Source organism: Adiantum capillus-veneris, chromosome 1 (assembly GCF_014529385.1).
Source record: "Adiantum capillus-veneris isolate H3 chromosome 1, ASM1452938v2, whole genome shotgun sequence".
Lineage (NCBI taxonomy): Eukaryota > Viridiplantae > Streptophyta > Polypodiopsida > Polypodiales > Pteridaceae > Adiantum > Adiantum capillus-veneris.
The window spans coordinates 185,315,204-185,330,563 of record NC_140931.1 but is presented as its reverse complement, the minus strand read 5'-3'; the positions used below and the strand labels follow the sequence as shown (position 1 = coordinate 185,330,563).

Genomic DNA, 15,360 nt, shown 5'->3' with positions numbered 1-15,360 from the left:
GAACTCTCTCTACGCAAGTTCAATATTACCAATTTAGCAAAAGTTTACTTGAGGTAAAAGTTCAGTTCAAGCTTCAACGTTTCATGCTTTCAGCCCAAAATCCTTTCCTTGGTCAATGAGCATTCACTTCCTATTTCAAAACTCAAGACACTTTTAAAGTCCATCATCAGATTTACACACTAGTCATCTAAATGAATGCCTACTATCTTATTTCAACCAATCAACATTTTTGGCCTATCAAAAAATGCTTGAAAATACAACTCAACTTTTTTCCTATTTAGTCAACAAAAAGAGAAAGCATCTCTATAGCCTTTTCCCTTTGGGCAAGCCGAAAAACCCCAAGTATCCTTGGCCATACTTAATAAAAGGCCATCTAGTAAAATAAAAGAACAAGGCAGCGTAGAAATTCAATGCAAGAAGGCTACGTTAAAAAAGAAAATCCGAGCAGAGGGCGCACGTAGAGAGAGAGGGGACGATGCGTGGAAAATTTAGGCCTTTGCTTGTGTGCGTGTGCGGCCTTGTGCCACGCACGCAATCCTTGCCCACGCTAGAGCCCTCCACGCTCGGAAAAAAAGGACTCGCTGCCCTGTCTCTCCACGTCTTGCAGAGAAAAATCCTCGCTGCAAAGAGGAAGGTACCTCTCTCTCTCTCTCTCTCTCTCTCTCTCTCTCTCTCTCTCTCTCTCTGTGTGTGTGTGTGTGTGTGTGTGTGTGTGTGTGTGTGTGTGTGTGTGCACGCGCGCGCGCTTTTCACAGATGAATAGTACAAAGAAAGATGACAGTAAGTACTGTGTGCTGATTTTAATCGTAAATCAGTAATAACCTTCTGATTTTTATCGAAAATCAGTAAAATTAAAAAGCTTTCAGTTTTCAGCATTTCCACCTGTTAGTTTGCTGATCTTTATCAAAACTCAGCATCACAACATTAATTTTCACCTGCAGACATGCTTACGAGAAGAGAAAACAAGTAATGTCAGCAATTAGTCATTAGAATTACTAAAAATTGAGGTTATCCGACTAGAACCGATCCATAGGAGTGCACGTGGTCCTTTTTGCAACCAAGCCGGCTTTGATACCATGAAACGAACACGCGGAGAGGATCTCCTGGCTACACGGACCGCCTATAGACATGTCGGATGAACCACCCGACCATAGCCACCATCCAGTAGAACCCCTGTGTTGGGGCCAGCGTCCGAGGACGTTGGCGTGCACCTGTAAGACCGAGCGTCCCATACCACCCGGCCTCACCTCCTCGAGGTGACCTAGCCCCCACCTAGCCTCACGGGCTAACCACTGGCACTCTGCCAGTGGGGGTCGATAACTACAAATGAGGCCTTGGCCTCCCTTTTATAATAATGGCCGGCCACACTGGCCGGGTTCACACTACGTCCGCCCGGACAGTGGACGCCCATCCTGACGGAGTCTAGGCTAGATTCCCTCTCCCGTAAGCGGGACATAACAGAGGGCCTCCATCATGGCTCAACGAAGGCCATTGCCACTCACCAAGATCCCACTCCAACCGACCAACTCCAACCGACCAAGTGGCTCTCCTTGCCAAATCCACAATCTCCAAAGTGGTGCCTCCTTAGTAGTGAAACCAGGTTCAACACAGGACCTCTAGAAAGAGCCTGCCACTCTAATAGGCTACCGATGGGCAGTCAACTGTTGATCACGCGTAACCACACCCCGAAACTCCAATCTGATGTGACATCCATGATGGCCAGTCTTCGCAATGCTAAAGACGAGATTCTCCTGTTGAGCAACAATCCGGTCTCCCGAGTAAGGATCGAAGCATAGTTACAGGGAATGGCCCTTTTCAAGTCGCCATTCCCCGGTCCCAATCTAGCTTCCCGTTCCGGATCCCCGTTCTGTGTTTCAGGCCTGAGTGTCTGAAACAAGGAATGGCATTTCATGCAGGTTGCCGTTCCCCGTTCCCCGTTCCGCGGCTAACTATGGATCGAAGTACAACCACCATCCGTGATAAGAAGGTAAAAGAGTTTGTCCCCCGATGAGGGTGTCCCAGTCCGGTGGTATAGCCTCATCAATCTCTCTCATAGAGAGAGCAACTCCTCTACGGATCCCATGGGTGGCTCCAATCACCTCTGCCCCAACCAAGGAAGCTTCTGAACAACGATGTAAAGAGCTTACTGGCCCATCATCCCATTAGCCCATTCAATCCCATTCAATGTGTGTCATCTCGCTTGACTGACGGCCTTATGAATCTATCACATATGCATTCCATGCAAGGGGCTGCCTCACTACCTCCTCAACGCACAAAGGTGGGTGGCGAATCAAAGCAAGACGTGATTCATTCCAAATCCACAACAAGTAACGCATGAATGATGACAAATGAAACGTACTTAAGGGTGCATTCGTAAAGATGAATCTGATAATCGGACACCAAACACCAGATGTATTTAGAGAGCCAAAACAAGGAGATGTATGTGACAAAGCATGGTGTAAAACTGTTTCCAAGGCTCTGCCTCTGGAAACGACACGCGAACTATCAGCTCCGCAAGCAATGCTTTGCTTTGCATCTCTGGATCAAAAATCCCCAACATAGCAACTAAAATACACGTATTTTAGTTAAAAAACGGTACGTCCCGTATCAAAGAATACAGTACATCTCATAACATTTTCTATTCTGGCGTTTTTTGTTCAAAGCATATTCTATTCTCATATCTTTTGCTAGTTGATAAGTGTATTTTAGAGCTTCACGGTGCTTGTTTATGTATCCTATGGTTAAACATCGAAGAGTCATTGAGGAGCTGCATGATCCCGCTTCATTTGTCCTGATTAAAGTATGATATCTGAAAAAGTTGACATATTGTTGATTCTCAAAAATACGTCTAGTACGTGTATTGTACGCCGCATACTAGCATCCCATCTCGTATCTTCACTGCTATGATCCCCAATTCTCCCTCCTCTCTACGGAAAATGACTATTTCCCAATGGACTCGTGGTCGAGTGTCTATAGGGCCATCTAAGCCATCCCACAAGAAATTGCATGCAAGGCACTTCAAACACGTCATGATGCGTGAGTGAAGTGTCATGCAGGATGTGGTGAACCAAGCCGTCGCAAGCAAAACCTGGTTCACCGCAAGGGCTCTACCAGCCAGAAATAAATGCAAGGATGACCAATGGCAAAGTTTCTTCCTGATAGACTGCAGCACTAATGCAAACTATTGCTCAATTGACACATCAATGCCAACATGGAAACCCAAATCTCTGCAAGTCTGCCCTCTAGGTAGCCAAGTGAAATTATCCTGCACACCCAACTAACATCCGCATCCACTATTGTTCCCCCCCCCCCCCCCCCCCTTCTCTCTCTCTCTCTCGGTTTCGTGCGTTGCCGTCTGAAGGTTCGCAACAAAAACACCAGGCGAGTAAGGGTTTCTTGAGAGCGACAGTCAATGTGAAGGTTGTCGCTCTTAGGACGAGCTTCTCAAACAGGGGGCGAGCTTCTCTCTCTCGCTCACCTCTCTCTCTCTCTCTCTCTCTCTCTCTCTCTCTCTCTCTCATGGGAAGCATCAAAGAGTGCCAATGGCTTCCCCCACGTGTAGGAAGATGCATACCTCGCCGACCATCCACAAAGACTCCATCTTGACAGGGAAGAGGATGTCAGCAATAGAGAAGGAAATGAGAGAATGGAGAAATGAAGTGGAAGAGTGGTGGAAGGAGGGGCATATGTACAAGCAGTTAAGGACAACTGTTTAAAAGCCATAGGGATGTTGCTAAATAAACTATTTTCTTATTTTTCTAAGTAATTTCTATTTATTGAAATTAGGATATTTAATTGTGTGCACTTGAACCGTACGGTTAGGAACTGTAGATCTATTGGAATTATTAAAATCCATAAGAAACAAACAACTCTGATGTGTCATATGATGGGTGACATTAAGGGGTCGTACCGTTAGTTTGGTAGGAGAGACCGGAAAACGGATATTCCTGATGCGTCACATGATGGATGACGGGAGCATTGGAAAGGGAATATTCAGTTGGTCTAGCAAGGAATCCGAACTGGAAAAAGGAATACGCGTAAGGATGCAAGCACAAGAATAAAGATGGGTTGTGAGAAGCTTTTTCTAAAAAAGCGGAATATTTTTAAGTGTTTTCCCGGAAAAGCAAATGCTTTCCCGTGAGAAATCTGTGTTTGCACTGCATCCCTGTCTGAGAACTGCAGCCAAATTACCTGCAAGAGGTAGCGCTAGAAGAGAGAGGGGATTGGCGATGCTTTTTGTATGAGCAGAGAGAGAGGATTCTGCGTTAAATTCAGTCGTACAGCTTCACGCTATCTTTTTTTAATTGTGGCGGGGTTATTTAAGTAGGCTGCCCACTTAAAATAAACCTCGCTGGTCACTTTTTTTTATATAATGTGAACCTGGACAAAACTCAATAAAATTGAGTGAGCTGAAAATTGATCACATTCCAGGCATCCTCGGGCAGCACCGCACCGACTATTCCTGCTGGTTGCGGGAGCCTATAAAAGCAACACATGCTCTCTCAGCTACACAAAAGTACCAGCTCTAGCAACAAGGAGCACCTCTACCGAGAATCTGCAAGTAAACGAGAGAAGCCAGTACACGGAGTTTGCTTTCCCGTACTCGGAGAGTCAGGTACCGATTGTGAATTCGCGATACGAGTTGTTGTTTCGTGTTTGTGCTTTTGCAGGTACTCCATCACGGAGAAGGAGCAAGGAGGCCTCTACCTATGCTCAAAGATTCCGAGAACGGAATCCAGAACGGTCTATAGGGCTTCACGCCCCAAGCACAGACGAAAACAGAATTGAGAGCTCTCTCTCGGGAATTTCCCGCACGGGAAGAAATTGACCATCAAGTCTTATGATTTAGAATGGAGTGGCCACTCCGATTCTTGTGCTTGTAAAAAATTGAAGAATGCATGAACGAAAAGGATGCATTGATCGAAGCACTTAAGGGAAAACTCACAGCTTGTGAATATACCCCTCCAAAGGAGGGAGAAAATCAACCCTTAATGATAAGGGAGCTTGAGATCATTAAAGAGTAGGTGAAAACTCTATGTGAAGAGGAAGAGCAGAAGGCATGAACAACCTCTTCATGGGCGGAGCACCTATTCAAAGCATGAACAACCTCTTCATGGACGGAGCACCTATTCAAAACACGAGAAGGTGGCCAAAGGTGAAAAGTGGATCAAGGACGCAAAGAAAGGAAAAGACAAGATGCAGATGCATGAAGCCACACGGACATCCACTATCATCAATATGACAAATGAGGAGGAGCAAAAGAGGAAGACTAGAGCCCTTCATGTGCGTGTTACACGTCTCAAAGACACTAAGAAAGTGGAAGAGGAAGAGTGAGAACTCTTGAAGCGCATGGGCATTTCTGAACCCACACACACAGGGGCTTGGAGAGTGGGAAAGAAGGGAAGTGATGAGAAAAAAAGTTCCAAGGAAAGAGCACTCATGATACATTTCCCTACATTAGAAGCTAGGAAGGAATTCCTCAAGAAGAGACCAACACTTAAGCAACCGGGGATATTTTTGGGTGATAACCTCACTCTAACACAAGTAGCACACATGCAAGAGCTGATGCCAAAGATCAAGGCAGCAAGAGAGAGAGAGGGAAAATGGCTTTCTACAAGTAGTGGTTTTGGAAAGACGCACCGCATGACGGTGCGAGACCTATGGGACCAACCTTAAAATGGTAATGGATCGATGAAGCTAGATGTAGCCGCATTTGAGAATAGCTTCAAGGGAAGAGACATTATTTTTTACTCGGAGACACATCAGACTCCTGGTAGCACATTGACTAGAGTGACGGGATATCATTCCCTAATCTGTCTCTGGGACTGTCTCTCTCTCTCTCCCAATAAAGTGTCTCTATATCTGTGTAGCTCAAGTATATATAGCCCAAGACATCTTTGATCCCTCATGACCCTAGAGAAAGGACCGAAACCCTCTTTGAATAAGTAGTGGAAACCGCCCTATATCTCATAGTACCCGTGCAATGACATATGTAATGTAGCTCTGTCTCTGGCTCTAGCTGGCATAAGCGGCATATCCTGCTGTCTCCTGGTATCCCTCTGAATCTACCAGTCTCAATCTCTAGCTAATGTGAGGATGTGCGTATCCGACCAATGGCACACCGCAAACCATGAGACATGTGTGTGTCCATGTAGCTGGGTCGAATCACAAACCCATCTCGTGTGAGATGGAGAAGATGCTCTCTATAGAAAGTCATCTTCGTGCCCAACCCCTGTGGCCGCTCTATTCATGTCCTCTTGGTATCGAACTAGATCAGGTCCTGACAAATGAGTCTAGTAATCTCCACCCGTGTAAGAGACATCGAAGTACTGGAAAGGAAAAGGGGGCAGCTTGTCCATGGTGAAAGCTGTCTGGAAGACTTAAGGGCTAGTCTAGCATATCTCTCTCTAATAGTATCCCACAAGATGTGCAAAAAGGAGACTGGTCTAGCAAGCGCCTCAATCTCCATAGGAGGGGTAGCTAGCTTTGCTCAAATGATAGCGTGGAGTACGGAGGCCTTGGATCTGATCAGTCGACAAATCATAGATACCAAGGGCCTCTCCATACGTCTCCAACCATCTTGGCCTACAGAAGGTCCTCATATCTGCACCCCATACAACATAGATGAGGCTACTAAAGTATCAAAGAGCCATAAATTTGTCCGAGGTTCCTGGAACTAAACCTGCGCACACATCCTCTCCAAGCCTCCCAAGGCCGCAAAAGCTCTAGTCAGTCTAGTCTCTGCTGCACTCCCCAAAGACAACCTCGGCCCAGTGAAGACAACCCCAAGGTAAGTGTATGCATTTGTATACTCTACAATCTTTTGACCATATGTGAAAGTCGGTGATGATCTCCTGATCCACTGTGGTGTGGTGTTAATCACCATAACCTTGGTTTTACCAAGGTTTACAGACAATCCACTATCCTCTGCAAAACTGTGTAATGCATCCACCTGTCCCTGCATACCCTCTGGTGAGTCAGAGATCAACACAATATCATCAGATATAACAACAATGGGATCCACGTCCCTGCCGGCTGGGCACCTCTATCACCCTCTTTGTCAATGTAATCAGACACCTCTTCAACATACATAACAAATAGAGTAGGAGACAATGGGCAACCCTGTTTCACCCCAATGGTGGAGTGAACTAAATCAAATATCCCCTCCGGAGTGCGTACATGTCCCATCACTGATCTGTATAGAGCCATAATCCCCCAAATCAACATTATGGGCACCCCCATCTCCTGCAGTCTGCGCATCAATCAAGCACTCGATACCATGTCAAATGCTCCACAAAGTTACAATAAATCCGTCTCCCATGTGATCTGCCCTCCTCAATGATGGCTCTGACTGTCAGAATATGATCAAGAGTGGAGAAACCCCTCCTAAAACCGGCCTGGCCCTTTGCTCGTACAGCCTCACCCTTTGCCCAATTACTCAGCTGCTGCTCAAGAATGGATGCATACAAACCGTGCCAATGTGTGCCCAACCATAATAGTGTGGTAATTCCCAGGCTCTATAGGATCATCTGCTTTGAAGATAGGGACAATAGTAAATAACCTCCAAGTCTCAGGGAACCCCTCACACATGCACGATTGAACAACACTGCAAGAACCTCTACCAACGTATCTCTAGCATGTATAAAGTGTTTTGCTACTAGACCATCAAGATCATATGCCCTGTTGGTCCTCATCCTGTCAATGGCTCTCTTTACCATCTCAGTGGTAAAGAAGGTGTTGGTAGGTGGGCATGGCTCTGTAGGATCTGGAAGGGGTCCTATCCAGGAACTGTAAATAACGATGAGGCATATTGACACACATCAGGACAAGTAATCACTGGGGAGGGGAGTGCTCGTGAAAGAATCGTCATGCCACTCCTGAGTCTCTACTCAAGAATAGCTGATACAAGTCTTGCTCCATCTGGGCCAAGTAAGCTCGTTTCTTCCGTCACACAAGGCACCGGGAAGAAATCCGAGATTGTTTGTAAGTGATGACTCCTAAAAGAAGATCTCTCTGAATCTGGTCTCTCATCTCTCTGCACTCCTCATCATACCAACTATTCTGGGCATGCTCCCAGCATGTCGCCTCCGACCCGGTTGTGTGTGTGGGTATGCCTCGCTGCACCATGCGGTGTCTCAGTCAGTAAAGTGGTGCCTCCACTGAGAGGCCAGGACCAGCTGTGCATAGACGGCTAGAGAGAGAGAGAGAGAGATGCACGAGAGCAAATCACCGTGCTACATGAGACAAGGGAAGAAGGCAAGTTTTCCATTAAATCTTCAAACCTCAAGATCGGGATGAGAGCTTCTAGACGGTGTGTCAACCTGCAGGCAGTGTTCGGGAAAAGTGTGCCTCGGCTTAGCCTTGGGCTGGTAACAACCGGTTGAAGGAAGGGAGAAAAGGAGAAAATCCTATTCAATGTTAAATTGCAAAAAATGCCGGTTATTTTAGAAAAAATTCTCTCTGAATCTACCCCAAAGGGAATTTTTCGATGTTCGTGAAATTGATTTTTCCTGAACGCTGCTTGTAGGTTGCTCTCCTACACACACGTGTCCAATTTGCCCATTTGGTTTAATTTCCTAGCACCCACCAACTTATAAAGTCCTACCGAGGGGCGTAAAAGAATTTAACTGAGCCTAGCCACTTCTTTACTAGTCAGATTCCTAGTACCCACCAACTATCACGTGGCTGCCTGGCCTTGATTCCAACGGGTGAAACTCTCGGCTAGAGGCCGTTTCACACTAACAATGCAAAGTCCAGACATTTGTGATCTCAAAAAGAAAGTCCCAAAAATTAGATAAAGATCAAAAGAACGAAACCAACAAATAAAGTTAATGTTTCTCACAGTCTCATGACACACTTCAACGAGTTATTTACCTTTTCTTTGAAGTAGAGAATTCTTTTCCTAGATTTCTTCAGTTCTTAAGAGGTTGACACGCTGTATGATCAACTTCTTGTATGGTCTTGGAGACTCTCATCTCAATCGGCTAATATGTTGTCATAATAACTAATATCTAATTCTCCTAAATGATTTTCTCATGTTAAACTAATCACTTAATATGGGGAAGTACCAAGGGAGAAAAAGCTAGATTATTGGTAAGGCTAGAAGACTGGTCACAGTAGGGATCCAAAGGAGGGAAAATAGGGATCCAAAGGGGGACCATCTGAAGAAGAGCAATGTGCAAGCAATGGGCTTCAAAGACCTAAGGTTCAGCCCATTAAGACTTCCAAAATGCTAAGGTTCCAAATTTCAAAGGGTAAGTCCAAATGGTCAAGCTTAAGAAAATTGGATGCTTTGTAATTGTACACAAAGTCTTCCTAGATCCCTATATGGGAGGGGGCGAGCCCTAAAGGTAGGGGAAGAGAGAGAAAGAGGTGAGATAACACACACACTCAAAGGCTCCCCTTTACACAAAGGGCATAGTGGACACATGGCAGGTTCCTAGCTCAGTTTCCCCCAAAGTGTATTCAAATCCTATTGGATGACCATAGACGTGGACCAATGAGTAGGCTAGAGTAAAATTTAGTCTAATAAATTTAAAAACACTTCATAAAAAGAACCAATGGAAATTAAGTCTCCTAGATGATTATTGGACAGCCTGCCAAGGGGTCCAATAGGAATTAAGCAGCCCAATGGCTTGCTTGATTCCTATTGGCCAGAAGGGGAAAAGGTCCAAGGGGATTTAAATGAATTAAGTTATTTACCTAAGCTCTCTCTAAAGGGGAAAGAGGGACACTTGTCAGAAGGCTCTTCATTTGAACACTTAATTCCTATTGGCTAAGCTTGGAAAGGTCCAATGGGAAGCCAGCAAGAGGAATTAGCAAGAGGGGTCGACAAAGATGAGAGAGGGGGCTGATTTGTGAAGGCATTATTCCACACACTCACACTAGCTCATGTGTGAAGTCAAGAAAGTCTATCTCTTGCTCAAGATTTAATAGAACAGCTCTTCATCTACTCCAAGCTTGTGAGAAGTGAGGCCTACATCGACCAACTCTTGGCTTGTGATGCCAAATCAACCAAGAGACAAGCTCCAATGCTTGCTTATCTCCTCTACCGTGCTAATTACTAAGCTATGCTAAGCTAATATGAGTGATTATGTGAGGAGAAATACTTTGTCCTCGTAAGACTACTCCTTCCTCTCAATCTACTCTCATACCCCGCTAGCTCTCACCATCTTCGAAGGTGTGTGAGGTCTTGGATCTGAGACCGTGAAGGAATTGATGTTGTGGTTTATAAGTGTGTGCATGGTGCTTGAAGCTTCCATCTTCATTGCACCAGCAAGTTATTGAAGGAATACAAAGTATTGTATTGTAAAATGTCTCCCTTGATGGGGGAAACCTATAATACAAAGCCTTTTGGAGGGGGGACCAGCTCCATGTAAATCCGGTCCTCAACTGCTCCATGTAAATCCGGTCCTCAATTGTTGTCAATAGCTTAATTTCTCTCTCTTTTGAAGTATTGTTCATGCCTATCTAACTAGGTGTTATGCTTTTTGTTGCTCTCTCCATCCAAGCACTCTTGCTATGCTCAATAGGAATCTATTCTAATGAAATGCTCTCTATGTTTATGCTATTTTCCGCTACACACAAGTTACTAGGCCATTAAATGTTACGTTGGTATCTGAGCACAAGGTTTCTCTTTTCTTGCTAAAGAAGGGAGGTCATCAAGCTAGCTATAAATGGTTGGTATTACTAACTGCAATTGAGTACGTAGAATTGGGATTTTTCAGCCTTGCACTGCGCCTGCTTCGTGCAGATAACACGGTATCACCGTCGAGAGCTATGGTCTTAATAGTTGAGTCCTACGGAGCTTGCCTACGGCTTAACCACTATTGAGCTATTAGAAGCTTGACAGGAGTCGGTACTGTTTTGGTGTTGAAAGACCCTCTCTTCTATTCCTTGCAATTAATGATATTCGAGCCACGGGTACAGGAGCTTGAGTGCTTTTCTAAAGGGGTAAAGAGGAGTAGCAACTAGGGCTTGAAGTGCCAAAGTACACCTAATAAAAAGTTTACACCTAAAAGTTGTTAGAATGGCTGACAATAGTAAAGAGAGTGAAATTAAGTTGATAGCTTTGATTTTGCTAATAAGCAAGCTACTAATGATGCCCCTATGCTTGTTAACTACCTTGTTTCTAGGCTTCAACAAGCCATCGGCAATCCATCCCTCCAAAGTGAAGTGCAACGACAGCTTCGTGCTCATGGGATTCTCCAAACTCCCCACCAAGAAGAGAGAGTACCTAGGAAGCCTCCTTGTGAGACTTCCAAAAGAGGCCTCCCCCCGATTAGGGAAGAAGAAGAGGATCCGTACGAACGGCTCAAAAATCTACTACTTGACGACGCATCTCCTTTCCAAAGGAGAACTCAAGAGTCCCCCACCAAAAGAACGAGAAAGAAGTGAGCCTCTTGCGACCACCTCGGCGGAGATGGCTTCACGAAGACGGCGGGCAAAACGCTCTCCAACACCCCCTAAACGGAGAAGACCATTGCACACTTCTCCACACCATAATTCAAAGAGGGATGACAGAAAACAAGAGAAGAAAAAAGGCGAGAAAGAGGTCACCCTCTTCTCCATCTTCTTCATCCTCTTCCTCTTATGAAGAAAGTGATGGTGCACACAAGGAAGACCAAGGGAAGAAAAAGGCGAGAGAGGTCACCCTCTTCTCCATCCTCCTCAAATTCTTCCTCCTCTGAAGAAAGTGATGGTGCAACTTTTGAACCACCAAAAAGAAGAGGCCATAGGAAATCCTATGCCGCCTGGCAAAGGTTGTCCAAGCTCAAGAAGTTCAAACTTTCCTTACCTACGATGGCACCTTTGGTGCTACGGACAAACTCTTGGCCTTCACCCAACAATTCAATGCGGCGTTTGGAGATGAGGGCTTCACAGAGTCCTCTACGCTACGTCGTGTAGATATGCATTTTCAAAAGTCCGCCAGGCAATGGTGGTCTAGCCTACGGGCAAATGGTGAAGCCCCACGAACATGGAAAGCTTTAAGAGCTTCCATCATGAAGCAGTTTTTGGCTACCGATGCCAAAGACAAAGTACTCACAGAATGGCAAAGCTTGAAGCTCTCTCCCTCCGAATTTATTCACAAATATGTAGACAAGTTTTGGGACTTACATCTCAAAGCCACTGGCTTCAAAAAGATGGATTTTGGAGAGCAAAAACAACAATTTAGTGCACGTCTAGCTTAAGATACGGCAGAGTACGTCAACTCCCAAGGGCCACGCACTATATCTGCGGTCATACACCATACCATGGTGGCTTCACGAATCAATTTCCAACAAGGAGCTAAGAGAAATCTTAAGCCACGAAGAACAAGGACCGTAACAATGAGCCTAAGGGGAAGGACAATGTCCAAAAGTCTCCTAAAGGCAACGCCAACAACAACAAAGCTAAGGAGAAGGGCTTGAGCGTTATCATAAAGATAACCATTGTTTCAAGTGCGGAGAGCAAGGGCATGCTTATCGTACTTGCCCCCACAAGAATACACGAAACGAGCCTCCCAGAGCTACCTTGGTCGAAATCCAAGAAGAGGAAGCTCACCACAAAGGATCTCCTCTATGCCACGATTGGGGAAAGGTAAGAGAACATGATTCTTTTATTTCTTTGACCCTAGTTCTACTTACAATTTCATATCCACAGAGATGGCCACCAAGCTAGGCATCCAAGCCTATGAGATAGGAGATGTCCTACACGCGGATAGTGCTTTCAAGGGGCAAGAAGCTTCAGTCACTCCCTTAATTGGGAAATTGAGGTTCCATGTCCAAAGCTATGTGAACAAAGAGGACTTCCTTATCTCTCCTCTCAAGCAGGAGGATGTAATCCTAGGGGCACCATGGTTTGATCGCATGGCTACCAATGTTAGATTCCCTGAAAGGAAAATCTACTTTAGGTTCAGAGAAAAAGATATGTACATAGATGCTAAGGAGTTAGGTAACACCATACCCATTGTACATACGCAAGCTTTCAATAAGTCTAAGAGCTCTATTTCCGTGTACATGATTTTTGTTAAAGATTCTCAAAATGAACCTGATGCTTTAGCAAAAGAAAATATAAACAATCACAAGGAATAAGAGTTATCCAATTTTCTCAAGGAATTTTAAGATGTTTTTATTGACGACATCCTTTGTGAACTACCTCCTAAATGAGGCAATGATGCAATGATGACCATGCAATTGAAATTCTTCCAGGAAATTCACCGCCTAATAAACCTCCTTATAGAGTTTCTCAAGCTCAACAAGAGGAGATTATGCGGCAAGTGCATGAGTTAGTTGAGAAGGGCATGGTTAGGCCTAGCTGATCTCCATTTTGTTCACCGTGCTATTAGTGCAAAAGAAAGACGGCACATATCATATGTGTGTCGACTATATAGCATTAAATAGGATCACAATCAAAAATAGGTTTCTCGTTCCATGGGTAGAAGACCTATTTGATAAGCTGCAAGGGTTGACCTACTTCGGTAGGAGTGACCTTAAAAGTGGCTACCATCAAATAAGGATAGTTGATCAAGACATTGTAAAGACCGCTTTTCGCACTACGTTTGGTCTTCACAAATATATTGTCATGCCTTTTGGTTTGACCAATGCACCAGCCACATTTAACCGCTTGATGGAGAAGCTATTCAGGCCTCAACGAACCTTTATTGGAGTGTTCTTTGATGATATAATCATCTACTCTAATTCACTAGATGAACACAAGAAACACCTCGAGGCAATATTTCAAGTCTTATGAGAGAATAAACTTTATATTAATCGAAAGAAAAGTGAGTTTTTTTTACAAGAGATTCAGTATTTAGGTCACATTATCTCTCAAGATGGCATCCAAATGGATCCATCAAAGTTAGAGGTAATAAAAGGATGGCATAATCCAAGGAATCTTCATGAACTAAGAAGCTTTATAGGTATGTGTGCATACTATAGACGCTTCATAGAAAAGTTCTCACAAATTGCGGGACCATTCCATGACCTAACAAAGAAAAATGTTAGGTAAACATGGTTTGCCAAGGAGAATAATGCTTTCGAAAAGCTTAAAGAAAAGCTTATCTCTCAACTTGTGCTAACACTGCCGAATCTCTCAAAGCCATTTGAGGCATAGTTACCCGGAACGCGGAACGGGAACGGCAACGGGATCCCCGCGGAACGGGGGAACGGCTAGGGGTCCGGAACGGGAACGTCACGGAACGGGAGGTATAAAAAACACCCAAATAGTGCAATTTTTAGCTCCTTGTGTTTAAATACAAGGAGTATTAGAGTGCTTTGACTCTAATACTCACAAAAAACTCGTTTTGAAGACCATTCAACCTTGCTATGACTAGATGATGAGAGAGAGAGAGAGAGAGAGAGAGAGAGATGGAGAGGGAGAGATTTGAGAGAGTGGGAGGGAGAGGAAGAGAGCTTGAAGGCTTGAAGCCTTGAGCCTTGAGAGAGTGAGTCTTGAGAGGGAGAGATCTTGAGAGTGAGAGGGAGAGAGCTTGAGCCTTGAGGATTAGCTTGTGAAGAGAAAGGGGGAGGGGGGTGCATTTTATGAGTCCTTGAGGCCTTGCACACTTTCAAAAGAAGCCCAAACATTTACTTCAATTTTTTCAATTTTTGTCAAATTTGTTTGTAGCCATTGGCCGTTCCAGGGGCATTCCGGAACGGTCCGAGGACGTTTCGTAACGTTCCGAAACGGCCGTTCCGGTTTGCATTGGCCACCCGGAACGTCAGACATTCCGGGACGTTCCGGAACGTTCGGGAAGGGAACTGCCCCCCGGAACGCCGGAACGGGGGCTAGGGGGCGTTCCCCGGTAACTATGATTTGAGGTCCAATGTGACGCTTGTAGCGATTGCCTTGGAGCTGTTTTGCTCCAAGAAGGGCACGCCATAGCCTATGAAAGTTGAAGGCTTGACCCTGTTGAGCTCTCTAGGCATATATGAAAAGGAACTCCTCGCAGTTCTACATGCCTTAAGACTCGTGGAAGCATTATTTACTGGGGACTCCTTTCATTCTAGGAACGGATCACCAAAGCCTTAAGTACTTCATGACGCAGACTAAGCTCTCCGACAAACAAATGAGGTGGGCAAATTTCCTTTCGCAATTTCATTTTCATATTGCTCACATTGCTGGCAAGCATAATCAAGTAGCCGATGCACTCTCAAGACGACCGAGAGTGAATGCGGTTTCCATAGCAACTCACATATGTGTTACTAACTCACTACGTGAGAAAGTAATGTATGAATCTCATGCTCCTCCTTATGCGGAGCATAGAGAGATTCAATCTACCCTAAAAGGGATTGAAACATATTTATATTGGCCTGCCATGAAAGCAAACATACAAGAGTATGTTTCTAAATGTGTGGTATGCCAAAAGACGAAGTTTGA

General features: G+C 44.8%; 1 protein-coding gene across 2 annotated transcripts in view; it reads right to left on the bottom strand.

Moving 5' to 3' along the window:
* The window catches only part of LOC147466155 (uncharacterized), a 124,105-nt gene that overhangs the window by 63,069 nt on the left and 45,676 nt on the right, over positions 1-15,360 (bottom strand). The window contains exon 12 of one of the 2 annotated variants that reach the window (XM_086524437.1): positions 458-620. The exons of the other annotated variant lie outside the window; for it this stretch is intronic. Within the exon in view, the coding sequence (XP_086380563.1) occupies positions 548-620 (73 nt within the window). The 3' untranslated portion in view covers positions 458-547. The remainder of the gene's footprint in view (positions 1-457; positions 621-15,360) is intronic. 2 annotated transcript variants of the gene reach the window in all.